This window comes from Rhinopithecus roxellana, chromosome 8 (genome assembly GCF_007565055.1).
Source record: "Rhinopithecus roxellana isolate Shanxi Qingling chromosome 8, ASM756505v1, whole genome shotgun sequence".
NCBI lineage: Eukaryota > Metazoa > Chordata > Mammalia > Primates > Cercopithecidae > Rhinopithecus > Rhinopithecus roxellana.
In genome coordinates, this window is record NC_044556.1 from 64,747,570 (window position 1) to 64,774,688 (window position 27,119).

A 27,119-nucleotide genomic window follows, 5' to 3' on the forward strand; every position below is an offset into this window, starting at 1 on the left:
TCGTTTCCATTAATATATTAGCATGAATCAGTTCTTCTATGAGAGTTCTCTACAATAGTACAACCTCACATAAGGACGATAAAGGTAGGAATTTTGATTTGAGAGGAATAATTTACCAGGGCACTGACTAGGGAAGTCTAAGTGAAGGACTGATTGGCAAAGAGGAATATTTACAATATGTTTTTAGATCTTATTTGATCATGGCACCTTCATTTTAAAAAGGAGGGAGAAGGAGGTAGAAAATAACAGGCCAGAGATTCAGTGGCTCTCTTGAGCCAGAAGCTTGTCAGCAATTCAGCTGGGATCCAAATCTCTGCCTTCTGCCTCCAGGCTTGGGGCCTCCCCCCATGCTGCTTCTAGACTGTGAATGCCCTGGTAGAAACAGTGGCTACCAAAAGCAATAGAAAACGACACCTGAGCAGAGAGCTGAGAGGGCAGCAAGGCTAACTTTGGACTAGAGTCAACCCTGGGCACAATCTGCCTCTTTGTTCTTCTGAGGCAAACAGAAGTAACAGACAAATACATATTTGAACAATCAGACACTAGGTTGATCTCAGGACCTTCACTCTTGACTTTTATCATGATGACTATAATAGTAAGAATATTCTGTTAGGTTGATGCCATTTCATGCAGGAATTCAGAAGGAAATAAACAATATACTTGTCACAACCTAACTAGGGAGTAGGACAAAGGACACTAGTTTTAGATAAAGAGAACCCTACGCTTAAATCCTGATACTTACTTAGCTGTGTGTTTGCAGGGAAGAAACTTAACTTCTCTGAGCCCTAGTATTTTCTTCTTTAGAGCGAGGATAATGACAGTATCTATACTTCACAGGTTTACTGGGAGGATTATAAGAGGAAATATGTGAAAATGGTCTACTCAAGTTAGCACAGAGGCATTACAATGGGGAAAAAGCCAGTGTTTATCATAAGCCATTTAATTAGACAGTCCCCACATATGAATAGCATGAACACAGAAGCAGAAATAACATGAAAGAGGTAACAAGAATCTCACCTCTGGATCTTTATTCCACTGAACAACATACTCCCAGCAGCAATGTGCGTGCAACACATCGAGCTCAAGGCTACAAGGAAATTGCTCATAGGCTAAATGCAGTAAGTCTGGAAGTCAGAAGAAAGCAGTGATGTTATTTTTTTCCTTAATGAACACTCGGCCACATCTTTCCTCTCTGGATTTCATATTTCTCATTATTGGTGTATCACCTGGTATGGCTCCTAAGTCCATCTCCACCTCTGATACCTCAAGGAAACCTCTGTTAACACCTTCTTTGGGTTCATCTGGGTTTTCTGCATCTCTTTCTTCATTAGCCAGTTTTAATACTTTAGGGCTGAAGTCCTGTTTAAATATCCACTTGGCTACACTGTCTGCAATGCCACCTATAGTTTGGAGACAAGGAAGAAAATAAAAATTTACAACACACACGGCAGTTTGCCAATGGGAGCCAATTTCCTTATGAAGAGATCTAAGCAACACATTTATTTCTGAGCCTCAAGGTGACTCGAAAAAGCCCTGAGATTTACAGCAGTGTTCCTACCTACCACGCAACTTGTGAGGGCAACAAGCAGGATATTTACGATGTCAGGGCATCCTTATACTCTCAGAAAATGTTAGATAAATATAAATGCACGTGCATATGTCTGTATACTATTTGCTTTCTATGTTCAAAAATTTAAAATACACTTTACCAGAGACAAAAAAATTAATATATCCTTAAAACACTTTTACTTCAATTATAAGTGAAAATAGATTGGTTAGTATGACACTTGCCTAGGCTCCTAAGACCAATATAATATTACTTTTTTTTTTTTTTTTTGAGATGGAGTCATGCTTTGTTGCCTAGGCTATAGTGTAGTGGTGCGATCTCGGCTCACTGCAACCTCCGCTTCCCAGGTTCAAGCGATTCTCCTGCCTCAGTCTCCCAAGCAGCTGGGATTACAGGCACATGCCACCACGCCCAGGTAATTTTTTTGTGTTTTTAGTAGAGATGGGGTTTCGCCATGTTGGCCTGGCTGGTCTCGAACTTCTGACCTCAGGTGATCCGCTTGCCTCGGGCTCTCAAAGTGCTAGGATTATAGGCGTCAGCCACCACACCCAGTAAGTATTACTTTTTTTTTTTTTGGAGATAGAGTTCGCTCTTGTTGTCCAGGCTGGGGTGCAGTGGTGCAATCTCAGCTCACTGCATCCTCCGCCTCCCAGGTACAAGGGATTCTCCTGTCTCGGCCTCCCAAAAAGCTTGGATTACAGGCATGTGCCACCATACCTGGCTAAATTTTTTGTATTTAGTAGAGACAGGGTTTCACCATGTTAGTCAAGCTGGTCATGAACTCTTGACATCAGGTGATCCATCTGCCTCAGCCTCCCAAAGTGCTGGGATTACAGGCATGTGCCACCGTGCCCAGCCCTATTACTTTTAATAATCAACTAATTTGCCTATATGCAATATTTATGGGCCTAATTTAGCCATAGCTGATCAACAGCATTATACTATATCATGTTTCAGTCATCAATATAGTACAAAAAATTGTAAACACATGCTGAAAAATGTTCCAAATGTTTAAAGAGCACTGTTTATTATCGAAAACAAATTATACTTCTATTGTTTACCAAAACTTTCTCAGTCTTTCCTCATCTTTTGATTCAAATAAAAACCTTTCCACAAAAAGACTGCCTCACAGTAAATTCACAATTGTCAGTGAAAATAAATGCGAGCAATGTGCTGGGTGATCTAATTTCTTACGTGTGGCTTCTAAATCATTGAAAAATTATCATTCCAGAATTAAGCCCCTGATTCTGTTGCTTAGGTTAATATTCAAACGGCATCCTTACCCTTTCACTAGGTGGCAACAGGAAGTGTGGTGACTTTGCAATAAAAAAATGGTCACGAGTTTTATAAAGAATGAGAAAACAAGTAAACTAAAAATCTATAAATATGTGGGTATTTATAAACCTCACATACAGTCCTTCCAGTATCAAATGCCTAAAAGAGCTGCTGATACAAGGTGAGGCCCCAAAGACAACTACAAATGTAAGATGTTTATGTTCCTGCAAGATAGAAGCACAGGAACCCAAATGACTCCAGGACAGCAGAAAGTGATGCTTCACAACAGAGGAATAACATTCTGTGGATATTAGGAGGAAGAAGAGAAAATCTGCAGTTAGTGAATCGTGAAAGGTTTCCTGGAGGAGAAGCATTTGAGCTGGACCTTGAAAGATGAGTAAGATTTTGATATCCATGAGTGAGAGAGGCAGGGAAAGGGAAGTGGATAGGCCCAGATCTGAGACAGGAAGCACATGGATGCTTCATTTTAACTAAAATCTAGGAAGCAAATGAGAAAGACAAAGAAAAATCAGTTGGATTCAAAGTCAAAAGTTATTGGAGAGCAAGTTTAAGAGTTTATGCTTTGTTCAGGCAATTCTTGAACTTACTATCTCATGATCCCCTTAAAATTACTGGCAATCCCAAAGAACTTTGGTTTATGAGTTACAACTGTCAGTCTTTATGGTACTAAAAATTAAAACTGATAAATAAAAAATATCTTATTAGTCCATTTTGAAATGAAAATAATAAACTGATTACATGCTAATATTTTATGAAAATAATTACATTTGACCAGCAATCCCATTACTGGGTATATACCCAAAGGATTATAAATCATTCTACTATAAAGACATATGCACACGTATGTTTATTGCAGCATTATTCACAATAGCAAAGACTTGGAACCAACCCAAATGTCCATCAACGATAGACTGGATAAAGAAAATGTGGCACATACATGCCATGGAATACTATGCAACCACAAAAAAGGATGAGTTCATGTCCTTTGCAGGGACATGGATGAAGCTGGAAACCATCATTCTCAGCAAACTAACATAGGAACAGGAAACCAAACACAGCATGTTCTCACTCATAAGTGGGAGTTGAACAATGAGAACACATGGACACAGGGAGGGGAACATCACACACCAGGGCCTGTGGTGGGGTGGGGAGACTAGGGAAGGGACAGCATTAGGAGAAATACCTAACGTAGATGACAGGTTGATGGGTGCAGCAAACCACCATGGCACATGTATACCTATGTAACAAACCTGCACGTTCTGCACATATATCCCAGAACTTAAAGTATAATAAATTAAAAAATAAATAAATAAATAAATAAATAAAATCTGGCCTCATACAGACATGTAAGTGAAAAAAGGAGGACTCCTGAGGTCCTCTGACCACTCTTTGAGAATCACTGCCAATTTTCTTAGGCAGAGGGAAGCACCTAGCAGTTCCTGAGCATGGAACTGACCAAATGAGACTTTAGAGAAGATTAATTTAGAGGAAGTATACAGAAGGTTATTGTTATTTTTTAAATCTGAGTGTATTTTTCTTTCTCTATTCTTTCCGTCGTTTCTATTAAAAGAAACCCTCGTAACATAACAATATGGATGTAAATGCTCAAATAAACTTCAGCTTACCTTTTCCTCCTTCTAATAACTTTTTAACAGAAAGCCTTGGAAGTGGCTCAGCCTGCAGTGATGACACTTTGGAGGTCTGAGTGTTCCCTTTGCTGTGAAGCAGAGTCTGAAGTATGAGACAATCTTCCAGCTGTTTCAGAAGGAGTTTCCAGTACTCAGTGTCAAGAGAAAGTGCCTCCCAGGAATCAGTGAGGGCCTCTGAATCAGCACCCAAAACTGTTTGGGAAAACTAATAAAAAATGTACTGGTGATTCTCTGCCAAATATTCTGAATCAATATTAACTTGAATGAGCTTTTAACTTGAAAGCTGATGGATACTGAGGATACATCACAAAGCAACCCACAAATGCTATTTCCCAAATATTACTACTTGGCTGGATGAAACATGAGGGTCAGGAGTAGACTGTAGACTCATGGGCAAGGACGGTGAGTTCAGATATTTATAAGGAGTCCTGCACTAATGGCCCTGATTCAACCAGTGTACATTTCAAAGTTTTTTGGGCCATCTTTGGCAAGGGCCACAGTTTTGTCTAGCACTACCATCAAAAAACTTACATCTCTTCAGAATGCACTCTTCAACCTAAAAAAAAAATCTGAAATTTCATCTCTCTCCATCACAATGAACATTGCAAGCAGGCAATATTAAATTTAGCCTATAAACAACAGTGACTTGTGAATCTCCACAGACCTATTTGGTGTCTCATCCAAATTAACGTAACACCCCCTGGAAAAAATTATTTGATCCACCATGAGCTGTTAAGGAAATGTGAGTCCTCAAGAGATGAGAAAAAAACACAGTAGGATACTGTCATGTGGCAACTGCTAAATTCAAGTATCCATGGTGTCATTCTGAATAAACAAATTAAGGGGAGCACCTCTCATCCCTCTCCCCGCTCCAAAAAACCCCCCAGAGAACCCCAGAAAAGGAAAGCATCCCCTTAGCCTACTGGATGTGTACAGATGAAAACCATACCTTTACCCACTTACTTTTTTCTCTGTCATGTTGTTTGATATCTGCGCAGCAACAGAATGCCCAACATGTGCAGACAACAGAGCAGCTCCATTGTTCTCAGACTGAATACAGGCTGTGCGCATCTGCTGCCACCATGGGGACACAGACTGAGAATCCCAGGTCTCATCGATGGCCACTATAGGGAGAGGAGAAAACTGAAAAATAAACTCTTACCCTGTCAATTTTTTTAGACTATTTATGTTAAACATAATGTTAAAACTAAGTTCCCTACTGATATATTTTTATATTTCTCAATGAAGTGGAAGTCTAACAATCTATTTTATTATTCCATTTATTTATGTTCTTTTAGTCATCTTTGTTCTCATCAATATTAAATCCTTATTTGGAATATTTCATCATTATTGAAAACGATTGAATATTTTAATAGATTAATATTCTGATAATCATACAAAAAATAACAAGAAAAACATTACCTCCCCTAAGACCATTCCATTTGCCTTACTGAGTTAACGTGTATTGTTCAAATCATGTTTTTTTATGATGATACAAAATATAAAATTTCATAAATTAAAGCATAAGTCAAATGCATTAAAAGTATTCTATTAATACATAAAAGAATCTCTATGGTGAAATGTTTTGTACACTATAGACTCCTTCTGTTAAGGGATCCTATCTACTCTCCCATCTTTCTGTGACATTTCAAACACGAAACTTTGTTTACAGGAGCAACAAACTTTGTTTACCTTTCATCTTGCTCAGGAGGGACAGCATGGTATGAAGACAGCAGACTGACTGTGGTTTATCCAAAATATCCTTTTCCTTCGAAAGCCAAACACTCAGGAGCAGAGACTGAAATCAAATTTAAATCTTTTTCAGTCTAAAAAAAAATTTTACATAGAAAAATCTTACACTTTCCTAGACAGCAGATGCATGCATATGGATGATGCAGCTTCTTGAGGTGAAAAAATAAGCAGTTGCTTGCTGTATCATGTAATATGAGAGTGAGAATGAGGTCCCTTGTCTACCTAGGAGATTCTCTATAACCTGTTGTATATTTAAACTTCCCTGTTTCCAACTCTTCTTTGGGTTAAGCATTGCCTTCCAATCCAAATCTCTATTAAGGAGCACATTACCAGATAGGAGTTACTACTACGTGAGCACAGATTTGCTGTTGATTAACGAGGTACCACTTGGCTGTAGGTTTTGACTGGAGAGAGAGGTAGGATCTGGAGCTGTGGATCTTAGCCTTGCCTTGGCTGTACAAAGGTATTGCAGACGTGGCAGTGAGGAGCAATACATAAAAGTATCAAACTCCAATTTTTAAATCACTAACAAGTTATGAAAAAACAGACTTTAAACAAAAAAACTTAAGTCAACATAAGTGACTTTTAAAATAGCTGTAAACCAGCATAGCATACCTACTTGAAGCTGAAATATTTTTAAGATTTATAAAATTGGTTCACAGATAATTCTGGGATAATGAAGTTTAATGAAATGGTGTTACATCTGTTAGTACTGGTATCTCTGAAAGGCCTTGATTAATTATAATACTGCAATAATTTTATGTGAAAATAGCTCTAAATTAAAAGACTGTTAGTTTAAACAAATTATTTCAAATAGTTTTCAAAAATTAAGGAGGGTAAAGAGTTGAAGTTCAAGCAGCTCATGAAGGAAGTGAATTTATGAGGACGACTCAGGGCCAGGAGCTGTGATAAGTACGTGACATGCGCATCACCTCATTTTATCCTAACAACTTCTGTGGCAGGGATGATGATCCAGATTTCAGAAATGATGAAATAAGCTCATATGGGAAAACAAACTTGTCCAGCACTCCAGTTCATGAGTTAGAACTAAAATTGACACGCCTGTAATCCCTGCACTTTGGGAGGCCGAGGTGGCAGATCTTGAGGTCAGAAGATCGAGACCATCCTGGCTAACATGGTGAAACCCCGTCTCTACTAAAAATACAAAAAATTAGCTGGGCGTGGTGGCAGGTGCCTGTAGTCCCAGCTACTTGGGAGGCTAAGGCAGGAGAATCGCCTGAACCCAGGAGGCAGAGGTTTCAATGAGCTGAGATTGCGCCACTGCACTCCAGTCTTTCTTTTCAAAAAGAAAAAAGAAAAGAACCAAAATTCGATCCATGTTTATCAGATCTCAGGTAAATTTACAAAAAAAAAAAAAAAAAAAGAACTAAAATTTGAAAATAAACCTGTCTGATTCTATTAATAACATGCATATTTTCTTTTCTCCCCCTTTAAAAATGTTCACGTGTATGAGGATATATACATGTATATATAAATTTACACATACACTTAATTTTTACACATATGAAACCACACATGTATATACACACACACACACACTCTTTAATGCCTTCTACTTTTTTTCCTTTTTTGGTCTAATTTCCCTTCCAAGGGCCTCTTTATACCAGCTCCCTTTTAACCTCATCCCATAGAGACAACCTTTAAAAAACTTTTTGTGGGTACATAGTAAGTAGGTGTATATTTGTATGGGGTACATGATATGTTTTGATATAAGTAATGCAACATGAAATAAACATATCATGAACAATGGGGTATCCATCCCCTCAAGCATTTACCCACTGAGTTGCACACAATCCAATTACATTCTTTAAGCTATTTTAAGATGTACAGTTATTACTGTCTACAGTCACCCTGTTGTGCTATCAAATAGGTCTTACTCATTCTATTTTTTGTACCCATTAGAAACCTTTTTTTAAAAAACAAATATATCTTCCATGCTCATAAATACTGACAATGTGAACAATAAATGCTAATGGCTATATAAAGGTTACTATGCTCCAAGCCATTAACAGCTTTATATGTATAGATACATATAGAGTATGTTCGAGGGAGGATAACGGGGATTTACTGTCACAACAATGGGATCATATTACACCATGTTCCTTCCACTTGCAATCCAATATCCTGTTTAACCAACAAAATTCAGTATGACCTTAGTTTATTTATCAGGGGAATCTCCTCTCTGCTAGACTTCCCCTTAACCTCCATAACCTGATGCTTTTCACCACTAGGTAGGCTAAAAAAATGGTTGCCTATACAGTTAACAAAGACACTCTATACTCAATCAAAAATAACTCTGTCTCGCTGTTTTATGTGCATGTATACTGGGAAGCAGATCAAAAAGAAACATGGGGGGAAGGCAGAATTTATTTTATAATTTAGGCTCACCGTTAAGTTGCCACTAGATTCACTTTGATAAATTTTACGTACAAAATGTATGATCTGGGTCTATTATTAAAGTGCATCAGATTTCTTTTCTTTTTTTTGAGATGGAGTCTCACTCTCTGATCCAGGCTGGAATGCAGGGGCACAATCTTGGCTCACGACAACCTCTGCCTCCCAGATTCAAGTGGTTCTCCTGCCTCAGCCTTCCGAGTAGCTTGGATTACAGGCACGAGCCACCGTGCCCAGCTAATTTTTGTATTTTTAGTAGAGAAGGGTTTCACTATGTTGGCCAGGCTGGTCTAGAACTCCTGACCTGATTCGCCCACCTTGGCCTCCCAAAGTGCTAGAATTACAGGCGTGAGCCACCGCGCCCAGCCAGTATACCAGATTTCTAAACATACCTATAGATTTAATGCCTCTTAAAGCTTTGTTCATTTCCCCATCAACAACAAGGTTTCAAAATGCTCATCAAAATTGGCAGCCAGAAGGTTATTTTAGATTAAGGCAGCCAAAAAAACTAAATGCCATGCCTTGGACTTCTCTTCACACTATGAATTCTGCTTTTCTCTCCAACCAACCTCTTCTCTACCCACCATCACTTGCAACAAAATTCTGAAACAAACAAAAAACCTGTTCTGCTTAACTTTCCTTCTTATTTCTCCCTAGGTTACCTCCTTCTATTTCTCACCCTCCAGGTAATCTCTGTTTATCACCTAGAGTGTGTTTTTCCTGTTTTCTATAAACATTAAACATTCCAAACAGTCAAGCTTTTGTTTGTATATAGGATATCAGTATAAAATAGAGGATGCCAAAGAAACTATCAGAATATAATGATACAATTTTAGAATCACTTATAAGCAATATAAAGATATTTTAAACTGCAGGAAATATTAAGATGAAAGAAGAAAAATAAAGAAGTGAATACAGAGATAAATTAAGTTACCACATAGAAACACATATATGAACACATAAAACAGGAGAAGACAGTCTAGTGTATAAAGGTAACTACCTCCATAATTAGTAAATGCAAAAGAAGATATTTCAACAGTCACAACAAAGAATGCCACATTACATTATTCATAATATGATATTTATGAATTCACATATTAAAATGTTACCATTATCTCATATATAAATATGTTGTATATTGACATATAACCAGATGATGTCTAAATGATAGATTTTGAGTAACAGAAACATTGAGGCCACCAAGATGGCAGAATAGAAGGTAACCTACTTACATTCTCTCACAATAAGGTGGTTGATCTGTCCCCCTGAACTGACTTCCAGACTGAAGCCCAGAAACAGCCCAGTCCCCACAAGGGGCTTGGCTACTTCCCTGTTTGCCCATGATCCTGCCACCAAAACCATTTGCCATGGGGTCCAGAAGGAACTGCTCACACTAGTGTTTTGGCAGAAAGGCTAGTCTGCCTGCGGGCACTGGTCTCAGCAGTGGGCTGGAAAGTAGCCTTGTGGTGCTGTCCTCGCCTTCCTTAGCTGAGGTCCCAGCTCAGAGTGCTTGCATAAGAATTCAAAATAGCTGTTTAAGGAAGCTCAACAAACTTTAAGAAAACACACACAATCTATTCAAAAATTTATCAGAGAAATTTTTAAAAGACTGAAATACTAATGAAAAAAATCAAATAGAAACGTTGGAGCTGAAAATAAATAAAATGAAAAATGCAATAGAGAACATCAATAGCAGTATTGATCAAACAGAAGAAAGAATCAGTGAATTCGTTGATAGACTATTTGAAAATACATAGCCAGAAGAGAAGAAAGAAGTGAAATGAACGAAAAGGAATGAACAAGACCTATAGGATCTATAAAACAACCTCAAAAGAGCAAATATTGGGGTTATTGGAGTTAAAGAGAGAACTGAGAAAGACAAAGGAGTAGAAAGTTTACTCAAATAAGTAATAACAGAAAAGTTTCCAAAGTAGAATATACAGGTACAGGAAGGTCAAGGGTCACCAATCCGAGTTAACTCAAACAAGAACACTCTAATTTACAAACTCATAAAGGTCAAAGACAAAGAGAGAATTTAGAAAACAGCAAGAGAATAGAAGCAAATAACGTATAAGACAGATCCAATACTCTTGGTAGCAGATTTCTCAACAGAAACCTTACAGGCCAAGAGGGAGTGGGACAATATGTTCAGAATGTTGAAGGAAAAAAACTGCCACCTAAAAATACTGTATGTGGCAAAGTTATTCCTCAAAAATGAAAAAGGGAAATAAAAGATTTTCCAAGACAAACGAAAGCTAAGGGACTGTATTGCTATCAGACCTATCCTGTAAGAAATGTGTGATTTCTTAGACACTAAAGGGAGTTCTCCAAACTGAAAGAAAATTATGCTAATGTGGTTGTTGTACTAATATTGTAATCGTGGTGTTTAAACCACGTATATCTTTAGTAAGAAGACTAAAAGAAAAAATTATCAAAAAAAGGACAATTTGTTAAGAGACAACATAAATAACATAAAATGATGACATCAAAAATGCTAAAATAGGGGGAGAAGAGAGTTAATGTGTATAGGTTTTCTTTTTATGGTTTGTTGGTTTTGCTGTTTTGCAATCAAAGTTAAGTTGGTATCAAATTCTTGTTGTAACTAGATTTTTTTTTTTTGTAAGCCTCGTGGTAATCACAGTGCAAAGCCTACAATCGATACACTAAAATCAAAACTAATGAATTGAAACTACTATAAGAGAAAACCACTTAACCATAAAAGACAGAAAAAAGAGAGGAGTTACACAGCAACTAATAAATAAGTAACAAAATGGCAGTAGTAAGACCTTACCAATCAATAATAACACTGAATGTAAGTGGTCTGAATTCTCCAATTAAAAGACACAGAGTGAGTTGGGCACAGTGGTATGCACCTATAGTCCTGGCTGACTGGAAGGCTGAGATGAGAGAATAGCTTAGGCCCAGGAACAATAATAATTAAAAAAAGACACAGAGGGACTGAATGGATTAAAAAACAACATACGAATGTATACTGCATACAAGAAACTCACTTCACCTATAAAGCCAAACATAGACTGAAAGTGAAGGAATGGAAAAAGATATTCCATAAAAATTAAAACCAAAAAAGAGCAGGAGAAGCTGCACATATATCAGATAGAATACATTTTAAGTTGAAAACTATAAAAAGAGACGAAGAGGAGGCTGAGGCAAGATAATAACTTGAACCTGGGAGGTAGATGTTGCAGTGAGCCGAGATCATGACACTACACTCCCACCTGGGTGACAGTGAGACTCTGTCTCAAAAAAAAAAAAAAAAAAAAAAAAAGAGAGACAAAGATGGTAATTATACAGTGATAAAAGAGTCAAGAGTCAAATCAGCCAGATCTAACAATAGTAAGTAAATATGCACCCAACAATGGAGCACTCAAATATATAAAGCAAATATTAATAGATCTAAAGGGAGAGACAGACTTCAATACAGTAATAACAGAGGTCTTTGACCTCACTTTCAGGAATGGACAGATCTTCCAGGTAGAACATCAACAAAGAAAGATCAGAGTTAAACTACATACTAGACCATATGGACCTAATAGACATTTATAGAACATTTCATTTGCTGCTGCAGAATACACATTCTTTTCATCAGCACATAAAACATTCTCCAGGACAGACCATATGTTAGCCACAAAACAATTCTCAACAAATTTTAAAAAGTCAAAATCATATGAAGTATTTATCTGACAACAGAATAAAACTAGAAATCAGTAACAAGAGGGACTTTGGAAACTGCACAAATACAGATATTAAACGACATGCTCCTGAACAGTCAATGAGGCAAGGAAGCAACTAAAAATAAAATTAAAAAATTTCTTGAAAAAAATAAAAATGGGATGCAGCAAAAGGAGTGCTAAGAGGGAAGTCGGTCAGGTGTGGTGGCTCACGCCTGTAATCCCAGCACTTTGGGAGCCTGAGGCAGGCAGATCACGAGGTCAAGAGATTGAGACCATCCTGGCCAACACTGTGAAACCCTATCTCTACTAAAAATACAAAAATTAGCTAGGCGTGGTGGCGCATGCCTGTAGTCCCAGCTACTCAGGAGGCTGAGGCAGGAGAATTGCTTGAACCCAGGAGGCGGAAGTTGCAGTGAGCCGAGATCACATCACTGCACTCCAGCCTGGTGACAGAGCGAGCCTGGTGACAGAGTCTCAAAAAAAAAAAAAAAAAAAAAAAACAGGGAAGTCTATAGACAATAAACACCTCAACAAAAGACTCCAAATAACCAATCTAACAAGGCACCTCAAGAAACTAGAAAAGAACCGACCTAAAAATTAGTAAAAGAAGTAAAAAGGTCAAGCAGAAATAAATGAAATTGAGACTAAAAAAATTACAAAAGATCAAAAAAAAGTTTTTTATTAAAAAAGATAAGCAAAATCAACAAACCTTTAGTTAGACTAAGAAAAAAAGAGAAAAGACTCAAATAAATAAAATCAGAGACAAAAAAGAAAACATTACAATTGATAACACAGAAACATATCATTAGAAACAGAGATCATTAGAGACTATTACGAACAGCTTGACGCCAACCCACCGTAGAGAAACAGAAAACCTCAACAAACCAGTAATAAGTAATGAGATGGAAGCAGTTATAAAAATCTCCCATCACAGAAAAGCCCAGATCTAATGAATTTCCTGCTGAATTCTTTCAAACATTCAAAGAAGAACTAATATCAATTATACTCAAACTATTTCACAACACTGAAGAGGAGGGAATACTTCCAAACTCATTCTATGAGGCCAGCATTACCCAGATACCAAAACCAGACACATACAAAATAAACACAACATATTAAACCGTCAACAGAGGTAGGATGCCCAAATCCTGGCCAAAATATAACATGTGAATGGGGGTGTGTGAAAGAGTATGCAGTTGGCCCTCTGTATCCATGCATTCCACATCTGTGGATTTAATCAACTGTGAGTCAAAAATATTCCGGAAAAAAAAAGATGGACAGTTCCATCTATACTGAACACGTACAGACTTTTTCTTGCCATTATTCCCTCAATACAGTTTAGCAATAATTTACACAGCATTTACATTGCATAAGGTATTAAAAGTTATCTAGATATGATTTCAGGTATACAGGAGATGTGCATAGGTTACATGCAATTACCACTTTTTTGTTTTTTTAGAGACAGGGTCTCACTCTGTCACCTAGGCTGGAGTGCAGAGGTGCAATCAGCGCATCCTTGACCTCCCTGATTCAAGGGATCCTCATGCCTCAGCCTCTTGAGTAGCTGGGAATACAGGGACATGCCACCATGCCTGGCTAATTTTTTATTACACCATTTTATATCAGGACCTTCTGTATCCATGGATTTTGGTATTGGAGGGGGAGGTTCCTGGAACCAATCTTTCATGGGTGCTGAGGGACAACTGTGTATGCAGGCATGTGTAGGGGATAGGTAAGAACAAAGAAGAACAAGGAAGATGGGGTAACTTTCCTTGATTTTTTCAGAAAGGGCAAAAATCTAGTGTTGTATTTTCTCCTTGGATGATTCTTTTGTTTAATATTTGTTATAATTGAGATTACATTATAACATATATTCAAAGTTTGAAAATGTTTGATAACAATTCCACATTGCTTTAAGGGAAGTTTATTTTGTTTTTAAGATCTTTTCCATCATAACATGACAGTTTTTTACTGATGATCCAATTCTATTGTAAATGCATGCATATAGATGTGTGCATACAGATTCTAAACTTATTTTAGGCCAACTATAGAATATGCTTGTTAACATTTATAGAAAATTGGCCAGGCACGGTGGTTCTTGTCTGTAATCCAAAAGCTTTGAGTGGTTAAGCAGGGAGGATTGCTTCAGCCAGGAGTTTCAGACAGCCTGGGCAACATAGCGAGACCCCCATCTCTACAAAAGTAAAAAAAAAAAAATTGCCCAGCATAACGGCATGCGCCTGTAGCCGCAGCTACTCAGAAAGCTGAGATGGGAGGATGGCTTGAGCCCAGGAGGTTGGGGCCGCAGTGAGCTACGATCACACCACTGTACTCCAGCCTGGGTGACAGAGCAAGATTCTTTCTCTCTCAAAGTAAAAGAAAAAGAAAAAAAATTTACAGGGTATAAGAAAAATAAAATAATATTACTCTATTAAATATAGTGATTAAACATTTCTTTGATCATTTTTAGAAAGTTTTCATGGACATTCTATGATAACCTAAAAGACAATAGTTAAAAAAAAAAAAAGAAGAAGACTGACACTTCTGGGTGACATTCACAAGGAAGAACAGCATCCAGCAACCAAAAAAACCTTACCAACAACAGCTGAGGGCTAAGTCCAGCCGACTCCAAAGTGTGACACATATCCTCAGTGGAGCTTTCTCCATGCAAACACTTCCAAAAAAAGAAACTACCTGGTAGAACAAAAACAAAGCACATTAATCAATGACTACTTACCATTTGGACTAACAATCTTATTGAATCACAATCTGGAATTCCAGAGAAATAAAACATTATGAAGTTGAAGAGAAATTAATGGTTCAATTTGCTTAATTTATTAAAGCAGAAAGCAAATCATGATCTAATATTGTCTCTTTACTATACTTATTAAAACAACCTGTCGACCAGAGTGTCTTTTGTTGGCCAAAAAAACACAGTACATTAAATCCTTTATTTAAATTTCAAAACAAACAGAATCTCCTGAGATGCTATATGTTCCTACCATGTTTTCTTCTAAAAGAAGAGGGATACAAAGACCAGTGTATTATTTTACCTACCTAAAGCCACATATTCCTCTTCACTTATCTTCTTTACATTGAGCACATCCTTTTCATATTCTAAATATTCCAAGAATGTTTTTACAGGCAACACACCATCTTTATCATCAGAAAATCGAACATTTGTCCTGGTGTTCTCTTGCTTATATTTCTCTAGTAATGCCTGGAGCTTAAGCAGTTCTTTTTCATCAAGCCTTAGTAACACAGCCAAGTCCTTTAAAATAGAAAACAAAAACAACATTCCACATCTATCAACCACATTATCTGAACTGAAATTCAAGACTGTAAGCAAAAGTTGACTTTTTAATTAATATAATAGCTATCATGTATTCTGCTTAAAACTTTACTTACAAATCACATTTCATGAGTAGGAGTTTATTTAAATAAACTATAATCTTGAGCACTACATACTACTAAAAGTACCATTTTAGCATATTTCTTGAGGGTACTTTATTATCTTCTAGAATGTTAGCATTTTTTTTTTTTTTTGAGACAGGGTCTCACTTTGTTACGTAGGTTAGAGTACCTTGGCACGATCATGGTTCACAGCAGCCTTGACTTCTTGGGTTCAAGCAATCCTCCTGCCTCAGCCACCTGAGTAGCTGGGACCACAAGTGTGCACCACCACATCCAGCTAATTTAAAAAGGTTTTTTTGTAGACACAGTTTTTTATGTTGCCCAGGCTGGTCTTGAACTCCTAGGCTCAAGTAATCCTCGCACCTCAGCTTCCCAAAGTGTTGGGATTACAGGTGCAAGCCACTATACCCTGGCAAATGCTAGAATTTAATAAACATGTTTTACTGTATAATCAGAAAAAAATTTAAAAGAGTGTCAAATGCAACTCTTACCATTCTGAGGAAACTAAATATTTGAATTTAAATGCTTAATTATTAAGCAGCATAAACACTATAAAATAAAACATAGAAAAACAATTCTCATTGTATCCACATATAAGTCCTGTATGTGGCTCTCAGGGATACAACCTGTTAGGCTTTCAAACTATTTTTATATACTATATGTACAAAAACATATTGTGGCTGGGCATAGTGGTTTATGCCTATAATCTCAGCACTTGTATAAATAATATAAATTTAGCAGCAAGGCACAGAGAGCTAGCAGGGGGCTTGGTAAACAAAATATAACTTTAAAGCTTTAAAAAAATTCTTAATTTTCACTTTGTTACTACCAATTTTAAAAAGTAAAACTAACCAGATAGATTATTTTATACAATATAAAATGTGGGATTACTCACATTATCAGAGAATGGTGTGTCTAAATGAAAATCAAGGGAATTTAGTTGACTGACCGACTCATAGAGTTGCAGCAATTTTAGTTTATTGGCACAAAACTGTAGCAATCCTTCATCAACAGACTCAAGTTCTAAAAGGCAGAAGGAAAAGTATATATAAGAGATATATTTAACAGACTCATAAACAGGCTTTTCTTTCATTAAATCTCTCAATATTACATAATTCCCTGATGCTCTGATGTATTAAATATTGAGATGCTTAAGCTATATCAGATTTTGAAAGCAAAAATAATTTTTCTGTCATGACAAAATGTCTAATTTTTAAATAAAATAAGATGATCTAAAAGTAGGGTGATAAAAAAGAAAATGAAATATTTTCATCTAATACTCAAAGTTTAAAGAAATTATCTGGAAATACCTTTGAAAATATTTTCCCTGACTACATAATTCATATACTGTATGAATATTTATATCTAACATAAAACAAATATTTATTCTTTAAAAAGTGAGACACTGATAATCCCCCCAAAATCTTATTTGAAATACAGTGTCGTGGAATATTGTTCAAGTTCTTATAGCCTTAATAAAACTGACCATACAAAATAATTAGATTTTAGGAATCTTATTTTTATGTAGAACTTGAAACTGATGATTTTATAGAACTCCAACAATGGTATTTGGTTTACTACCAGGTCAGTGAAAGATAACTTTTCATTTAATAAATCTTGGGATTTTGTTAATGTCTTGAGGGGTGGGAGGGCTTTATAACTATACCATGCTTTTTAAAAGAAGTATTTATTTCTGACAAGTGGTGTACACTAAAGGAGTTCACTATTTGCCAATGTCAGTTTCAAGTATCTGTTTAAAAAAAAAGGTTGAAAAAGAGTCTCAAAATTAGCATGTTTGAAGCCCTGAAAGAACAACTTATAATTTGTTTATTAAGCCACTTTAAGCTGGCTTACACATAATTAAAACACAAAGTTGGTTTTACATAATTAATATGACAAACAAAAGTCACAACTAGATGACACCAGTCCACTGCACACTACAATTTAACTGATGTTAGGAATTCAGAATAAAGTGAATTTTTACTAGTTCAGTTGGATGGAATATGGTGTTACAACCCCCCAGTTTCAAGTGTAATCCTTTTTCAGACAAATACATTTTGACGGGTTGACTGATTTTAAAGAACAATGTGATAGTACAGACAAATTTTGAACATCAAAAAATGACTAGAAAAAATAATCTGATTGTCGTCTGTGATTTTGGAAGTCCTTAACTCTGTTCGTGAGGGAAACTGATGGGAAACTGATACACTAATAAAACATTAATACAAAGTACAAATATGTTTTATTATTATCTTGGTCAAAATGACATTATGTGCCCCCCTACAGAAATTTGTCTCCTCTTGTGAAGCTAAAGAAAAGAAAATGGCAGCGAGAGAGCTTGGTTGTTTTCCCATACCACCAGATAACTTCTTCATTCCAATGCTTTCTTTAATGTTCTACAGCTATATCAGAATAACCACTTATCATTCTATCCTGACCTCTTTCCTCACAATTAAAAACAACTTCCAAATAACAAACAGTCAATACATTCAAAGACAGCTTAGATGAAGATCAACTACATATATTAAATAGGGAATAAATAAGATTCGTAATTTCATATATATATATATATATATATATATATATATATATATATTATTTCCACATTAAAGTAACATGATGGTATCACAAAGTCAATAGCTTTCTATAACCAGTTACAAAATTTGAGTTAAGAACGTAACCTTCAATCAGTACAAACCCTATTACCTTGATTTTTTAAAGTGTCCATTAAAGTCTGAGTGATGTTTCTAAGGCAAGAAAATGGTAAACGTTCACTTGCCAAAATGCTTTCCAAAGCCTAGAAGAAAGATATTGAACAGTTCTAGTAATCATATGGCAATGATTTTGTTTTTTAAATCTTATATTTATGCCTAAACTTTTACTACCCCAAATTTCAAAGAGAAGCTCTATATTTAAGATGTTTTAGTGTACATATCTTAAATCTCAAGTTGCACTGTTAAGTAATATACGATCAACTTTATGTCATGCCAAATATGATATAAATGACAAAAATCCAGGCTGAGAATAAAACAACTAGAAGGCAACTGCTACTTAACAGAATAGCCCAATCAAAACAGAAACAAAGATAAAGCTATTTACCAATAAGAAGTGTTTGAATATGCCTAAACTATCTAGGAATAAATGAAAAGCAGAGATTATTGTCATGTCAATAACAAAAGCTGCTAATAATTTAGTTATAGCTTAATAATTGCATTTGTGCATGGCAGGCAGAATCTATAGGCCCTGCTAGATAGATATAGTACCCACCCTTCCCTACCTCCCTCTCCCTACCCCCATAGATATTTAAGATTCTTCATAACCAATCCCAAAATATCTCTTCATGCCTAAAGTAGCAACTATCAGAAACATCAATGAGTCAGACATAGCAGTTAAAGGTCATATTTATCCTTTCATATTAGCACATTAAATTGGGTTTTAATTAATGAGATTAAATAGTTTAAAAAGTAGGCTGAGAATGCAGGGTAAGACAAATATCCAATCAACACAAAAACTTCTGTGTGTTTGTGGAGGAGAAATGGGCTTAGAGGGTGGCTCAAGATGTTGCTCAGGCCTATAATGAAGCAACTACCAGGAAGCAATAAAGAAAGTGACTATAAGAGGCAAGAACCCAGGACAAGCATGACCTGCTCCTGTTCTGCCTATGATTACACAGGCTAGCAGCTAGCTTACTTTCTTCCCCATTATTCAGTCTCCCAAAGCCTAAACTGGTTTCTTCCCTCCCTTTAGTCAGTCCTCTAAGACATAACTATTATTATTGGGTTTTCTAGCATTTTTTATAAAATTCACAGCTTCATACATGATTCAGAAGTATCATTAAAAAAAAGAAAATCAAGAAGACATTTTGCATTATGCTGGTTTCCCAATTTTGTTGTTCTATGATTTAAGATAAGAAGAAAGATGGCATCAAAATGAGAAGAACTGTGTGGGTTATGACCCTTTCTACTACAGATTTCTCAAACCGCCTCTCTAGATGCCCACTTTGTCATCATCATGTCATCTCTAATAACGGAGACTTTGCCCTAAGGAAAATGAGAGCCAATTAGCATCGTCAGTAGAATGGAAAACACAATTAAAAGTCACAAAGGCTTTTCTGTTCTACAATAACACAATAAAAAGTGTTTTAAAAGTGGATTGCAACAGAATCACTCTGCACTAAATTCTCCCACATATCACTATTCACTAAATTCTCCCATGTATGTAGCTATAAAATAGTAAGAAATATACACATTGGTCTATGGCCCCAGTACCTGACACAGAGTTCCTATAATTTCCTGAACAATGGGGGTGCTAGGAGTTTCTTTTGTTCCAATGTTTGGTCTCTGCCCTAGTTCATCAGTCAGAGCTCTTAATCCCTTTGTAGACAGAGGTGCTAGGAGAACATTTTGTTCTAACATTCGGTCTTTGACCCCCAGTTTCCGATAAGGAGCTTCTAAGACCTCTGTAATTTCCTGGGTGATAGGAGCATCTTTTTTTCTAACGAGGCCACTCATGGCAGGCTCCTGGAAAGCTTCATAATAAGGGGTTGGTTACCAGTGGAACCAACCATGTATTTGAGGATTGGAACTTTTAGCCCAACTCCTGACTCCTGACTTCTGGGGAGCCAAGACTGAGTTGATCACCATTGGCCAATGATGTAATCAATCATGCTTATATAATGAAGCTTCCAACAACACCCAAGAGGACAAGAGTTGGAAGAGCTTCTGGATAGCTGAACATGTAAAGGTTCCTGAATGGTGGCTTGCCAGGAGAGGGAATGGAAGCTCTGCAACCCTTCCCATATGATTTACTCTATGCATCTCTTCCACCTGGCTGTTCATCTCTACCCTCTGTGATACCCTTTATAAATAAATGGGTAAACGTTCAAGTAAAATGTTTCCCTAAGTTCTGTGAGCTGGTCTAGCAAATTCATCACCCGTATACAGGGGGTCATAGTAACCCTAATTTATAGCCAGTCAGTCAGAAATATAGCTGACGACCAACTACTTGTGACTGGTATCTGAAGCAGGTAGAAGTCTTGCAGGACTGAGCTCTTAACCTGTGGTGATGATCTCATGCTATCTCCAGGTAGATGGTGTCAGAATTGAAGTGAATTAGAGAATAACCAGCTAGTGTTAGCTGGAGAATCTGCCAAAGAAATTCATTGGTGTGTGGGGAAAAAAAAAAAACCCTACATCTAGTGGCAGAAGTGTTGAGTGACTGTGTAAGAGAAAAGAAAAAACCTGTGATACAGTTTTTTTTTACATTTTCACAGTAGCATTATTTTAGATGCTGTGAATTATAAAAATCAAGTATTTGGTAAGGTTCCTACTTGAAGGAGCTTATAAGACCTAAAGAAAAAAAAGTTGGGGGAGCTATGATTAACATACACGAAATAATCAGAAAATAAGTAGTCATTAACCATTCAGTTTTGATTGAAAGTAGAGTAGGAGTTCAGAGTTATCCATGGGGATCGAAGCATTATGTAAGAATTTATGGAGTTAGGACTTGAATAGCATTATGAGGGGTTTGGATAGGAAGAGTGGGAGTAAAAGAAATCACCAATGGTGACCATACTATAACCACAAGCCTGGCAAAAAGTAAAGGTCTGGCAATACCATGGAATGCTGAGGCTGTGGAGTAACAGGGACTCATACAGAACAAGTGGGAATATAAATTAGTACAACTATTTTGAGAAACAATTTGCCATCAACTAGTACAGCTGAAGAAGTTCACACCCTAGCAATTCCACTCTTAGGTATAAATGCCAGAAAAACTCTTGCATATGTGAATGAGGAAATATGTACATGGATAAGCACAGCATCATTGTTTGTAATGTCAAAAATCTGGAAACAACCTAACCATTCACTGACAGGAGTGTAAATAAATTCTAGTCAGTGAGCGGAATTTGTATGGCATAGTAAATGAATCAATTATAACTATAGCTACATACACCAATATGAATGACACAGAAACACAATCCTGAAGGAAAAACTAAAGTCACCAAAGACATAGGGCATGACTCCATTTATGTAAAGTTTGAAAAGGCAGGAAATGCATCAACAGGTTTCAAAGGAGTCACACAGGAATGATGTAGCTATAAAGCAAAGAAAAAGAAAGAACCACAAAATTCTAAATTATGGTTACCTTAAGGATGAGAGGAGGGAATGGGACTGAGGCGGGACACTCAGGGCTCCTTAGAGTTCCTGGTAAGATTGTATTTCCTAAGGTAGGTGGTCATACACACATATTTACTATTACATATATATTATATACATAATATATATAATGTAGGGATGTTCACATGTGTGTATATAAAACACACTCAGATGTATGGTAATACTAATTTTTTTTTTTTTTTTTTGAGACGGAGTCTTGCCCTGTTGCCCAGGCTGGAGTACAATAGTGTGATCTCAGCTCACTGCAATCTCCACCTTCCGGATTCAAACGATTCTCCTGCCTCAGCCTCCTGAGTAGCTGGGATTACAGGCACTCACCAACACACCCAGCTAATTTTTTTGTATTTTTATTAGAGATGGGGTTTCACCATGTTGACCAGCTGGTCTCGAACTACTGACCTCGTGATCCACCCGCCTCAGCCTCCCGAAGTGCTGGGATTACAGGCATGAATATTATTATTATTATTTTTTTTTTTTTAAAGAGACAACAGGAACTTCCACATGAAAATACAGAAAGGGATAAACAATAAAAACGTGAAAAGAAGACTTCAGCCTGTCATGTTTGGGGGAAATAGGAAAACAAAGATTTTCTTAAGAAGGATGTATTATAGCTACTAGCAGGAAACTTTGTGTACTATATATACTTACTTGTTTTTTGGTTGCAGGGTATTTAATATCAAGAATTAATTCCTTTATTTCTGTTTCAACCAAATCTATGAAGAAAAAATTAAAGTAAAATTTTAATTTTTATAACAGTGAAACATTATTCTGAAAGAAAATGAACGTATCTGTACTATCAGTTGAGTCTAAAAGATTTTTGGGTTCTCTCACATTAATGCTTTCTTGTTATGAATTATAACACCCTCTAGATGGCACACTTCAGCCTTACAGAGCAATTCCAGTAAGCTCATCCATGCATCATTTTGATTGCTCCATTCAGAATATTTTATTGATTTAAAAGATGATAGAACAATATGCTTTATTATTTGTATGAGAGAATACCTACCAAGATTGGGAGATTTTGTTTTCAGTAAGGCTGCTAGTTTCTTCACCAGGTGCATATCCTTGGCTCGTTCACTCTTCTTATCACTAAACCAATAAATATAACAAAATTATTACAGAATGTGAAATTATTTTCATTCTAATTCTGACACACTCCAACTTTTTTTTCCTTTAAATTTTTTCTATTTAAGGATATCAGTCTAAAGACAAAGGAAACAACAAAACAGCAACAACAAAAGAGAGTACAACAAACCTAGGAACTAGGAAAAGTTAGCAGAGGAGCGTCAGTCAGCAACACCGGATACACCTTACCTTAGTGCTAAATGGAAGGGAACGTTCACTGTTTTCACACTTCCAGACACTGGATCAACAAGACAGATCTGATAAGTCTGTGGCTGCCAACTCTGACTGGTAACATTATTTAAGCCCATTATTTTATAGCCAGGATACAGCAGCCTAAAGAAATCACATCCCAATATGGTAAAAACATTAGAACAAGGAGAAATGCCAAAAGGTGCTTTTATTATAGCTAGGAAACCCAACATTATTATCAATTTAGGAGCATTAATAAGGCAACTAAATACTGATAGCAAATACATAAGTAAAGCTAGCAGAGTTCTGCCTTGTTGAAAGATTCTAAAAAATTAAATGAACACAATCAGGCCCACGTTTCAATGGCAAACAAAGCATTCACCTCACTTATGACTAGGGCAAGCGGAAGGAACCTTTCCTTTTGAGTCTTCACAGCATAAGTAAGGGACAAACATCAGCAACAAGCTAACTTTAATTGAGCAGTGTATCATGGCATTTTCAATTTTTTTTGTTATTAAATACTTAAGCATATATCAGACACTCACAGGAAAAACCACAATAAAGAATACTGTAATTCTCAAACTTGTAATCTAATAAGCAGCTTTAGTAAAAGCTTTATTTTAATAAAAGCATTCTTATATTTCATTTTGTAACCAGCACAAAGCCAGCATTTGCAGCTTACCTGCAGTGCTTCCCCACATTGAAAGCTCCTACTCTAGGTCCCTGCTGTGTGCTCCACACTTCTAAAATTCCCCTTCTTGGTGCATAGATCACAAGGAATTGAGCTACTCGACTTGGACCCTGAGAATTTCCAAAGGGGGAAAAATCCGCCTTTTCTGGTACTCTTTCATGAAGGTCCTCTACAATTTGAATCCATCCAATTTGTGCATCGCGGTACCCTTAGAGATAGAGGGAAAGGGAAGTTAATTACTCAGTCTAGGTTCCATAGTAGCCACCTGAAGTACTCTGGAATACTGGGGGTGGGGGGGGGATAAGAAAAGCTATGAAAGTATATTTTTATTATGGAATAACTTAAATAAAAAATGATAATAAATAATAACCAGTTTATCACCAAGCCTTATCAAATCTTAGTATTTTGCTATATTTACTTCTGATCACTTTTTCTCTTTGAAAAGAAAATATTGGCTGAGCACAGTGTCTCACGCCTGTAATTCCAGCACTGGAAAGCTGAGGCGGGTGGATAACCCGAGGTCAGGAGTTCGAGACCAGCATTACCAACATGGTGAAACCCTGTCTCTACTAAGTACAAAAAATTAGCTGGGCGTGGTGGCACATGCCTGTAATCCCAGCTACTTGGGAGGCTGAGGCAGGAGAATCGCTTGAACCTGGGAGATGGAGGTTGCAGTGAGCCGAGATCGTGCCACTGAACTCTAGCCTGGACAACAAGAGTGAAACTCCCTCAAAAAATAAGAAAAAAGATTATAGATATAATTGAAGCCACCTGATTACCCCTCCTGCTGTCATTCCCTTCCCTTCCCATCCAAGCCTTTTGGTGACATGCAGATAGAAAATATGGGTTACAGGGTGATGGGAGGAAGCTCTTGCATGGGAGAAGTAGCTGATGCTATTTTCCATTTTAGGGTGGTCCCCCACATAGGCAACTGATCCTTCTTTCCAAGGACACAATGGAAAGGAAAACTGACTGTACCAGCTGCAGAAAGGCAGGCAATGATGCAAGGAATAAGACTGCAATAGTGGATTTGGAGCAGTCAGTACAGCTTTGTCTTCTGTATTTTAGAAAAGTCTTGCTGAGAACATACCTTTGATATTGTTTCAGGAGACAAACACCAAGGAGAAATGATATATCTTCAGTACTAAAACTATTTCTACAGATAGTTAAACATGTAGTAGGTAAAGACTGTCTCTGTCTGTCACTGCAGGAATTCTTTGGCAAGAAGGTGATAGTGGCTTCAGTCTGGTCCAGAGTAATTTAATGACCTCAATCCATTATTCCTCACATTTTTAAAGGACAGACCTGATGGCGCCATAAATTGTGGTCTATGCTGACATGTTACTATTCCAGATGATTCTAAATAATGTAATCATGCCTTCTTCGTTAGTCAGGGAGATATTATTCACAATGTGCCTAGTTAAAAGATATTTTCAAGTCTCCCTCATAGTTAGATGAGGCCATGTCACTAAGTTCTGGCTAATGTAGATAATGGTTGAAGGGACTTTGGGGGAATATCTTCAAAGTAGATTGACTCAGTTGCCAGGAGAAGCCTTCTTCCTTTCTGTTTCCTTCCCGGAATGCAGGTAAGAGGGCTGTCTATGAGAACCTTGAGTGGGGAAGCTACAAGGAGGAAGACTGGGTTCCTGAAGATACTGTGGTCTGTTACTCGGGTCTGTTACTAATAGCTGAATGAAACTCTTAAGTGACATACTTATTGACACATCAGGTGGATTGACCCAAGCATATGGATATAAAAGTCAAGTCAGTGAAGATGGGTTTTGCTATCTTAAATCTGAAAGACTTGGCATTACAGATTTGGGGAGAACATTTGGCTTAAGAATGGCTTTGTGAAGGGGAATAGATGTAGCAGGGGCAAGAAACTGAACTCAGAAATTTACAATAACAGTGAGAATTGAAAGAAAATATATAAGATAAAGGTTAAACATGATCAAACCTAAAAGATGTATCAGCAAACTACTGGATCAAGTGGTTGCTGATCTGAGTTCATGTCAAAAAAAGAAAATATAAACATAAACAATTAAACAGAGTTATCAACCAGAAGCTGAAGCATGATAACATTGCTCAACTATTGGGGTAAAAAGTGAATTAACTGTTTTTCTGGATTTTTGTAAGAAGTACCTTTCCACATGCGTATTGCAATTCCTCTAGCTACATCCAATAAAATAACTCTGCCGAAATCATCTGTTACTGCTGCCAGTGTGTTACATGGAGACAGACATATGCTTTCACCATGGCGTCTAGAATCTGGAAGTCCAAATCTGATATTTAAAAGAAAATAAAAAGCTCAAATCATATTCCAATTCAGAAACATACAACAGAAAAATGAAATGCATAAATGAAATAAGCTGAATCTGTTTTTATATAAAGAAATATGAATTTTGCCTGGATTAATAGTTAATTTATTATTCACAACTGACATTTGTAATATAAAATATATAAAAGAAATAAAATAAAACCACAGTCTTATGTAGGTTTTCAATAGACACTCACAATCCTATTCCTCCAGAGAATATAAAGTATAACTATATTTGATTAAAAGGCATGTCACAGAAAACAAAGTCCTCACCGTCAACTAAATTTTAGAATTTGCTCCCACACAGGCATCTTTTGTCTATTTTAAATTCTTCTTCTTAATCTTTCTCTTTTTTGGAAGATATCACATCCTGCTGATACCAATCTGCCCGAAGCAAAAACCTTCCTTTTTCTAAATAGTTATCTCTAAACTGCTGTTGGTCTATAATCAACCTCATTAGAATTGTGAGTAAAATAAAAGTAAAGAGGTACTAAAAGAGAGCTAGGAAAGCTCACTTAGAGAAAAGTCCCTGAAACAAAGGTGCTCAGCCTTTGTTACATCTATTTGAGATGCACAGGGCCATTTGGCTAATTTCTTGACTCTTGATATTAGGAAATGTGGTATGTTACAATGTATTTTTTTAAAAAGAAGAAAAAAAATTAGAAGATATACTTTGATAAATTTTAATCATTAGTTGGCTCTCTTTAGGTGAAGAACATCCATAAAGAGGAGGTGTTCTATTTCCCTTCATGGTGGTACTTTATATTAGGTAATAAAAAATGATTTTTAAATAACACCAAACATTAGAAAAAATGCTTCTGTCTAAAAAATAATAA

General features: G+C 36.6%; 1 protein-coding gene across 1 annotated transcript in view; it reads right to left on the minus strand.

Moving 5' to 3' along the window:
* Window positions 1-27,119, minus strand: part of RAB3GAP2 (RAB3 GTPase activating non-catalytic protein subunit 2) — a 117,493-nt gene that overhangs the window by 16,176 nt on the left and 74,198 nt on the right. Inside the window, 14 exon segments of the mRNA XM_010368081.2 lie at window positions 1,018-1,124; window positions 1,227-1,400; window positions 4,489-4,717; window positions 5,476-5,636; window positions 6,205-6,310; window positions 14,968-15,065; window positions 15,429-15,642; window positions 16,681-16,808; window positions 18,492-18,582; window positions 22,610-22,674; window positions 22,968-23,050; window positions 23,276-23,419; window positions 23,958-24,174; window positions 26,109-26,248. Coding sequence (XP_010366383.1) covers window positions 1,018-1,124; window positions 1,227-1,400; window positions 4,489-4,717; window positions 5,476-5,636; window positions 6,205-6,310; window positions 14,968-15,065; window positions 15,429-15,642; window positions 16,681-16,808; window positions 18,492-18,582; window positions 22,610-22,674; window positions 22,968-23,050; window positions 23,276-23,419; window positions 23,958-24,174; window positions 26,109-26,248 — 1,957 coding nt within the window.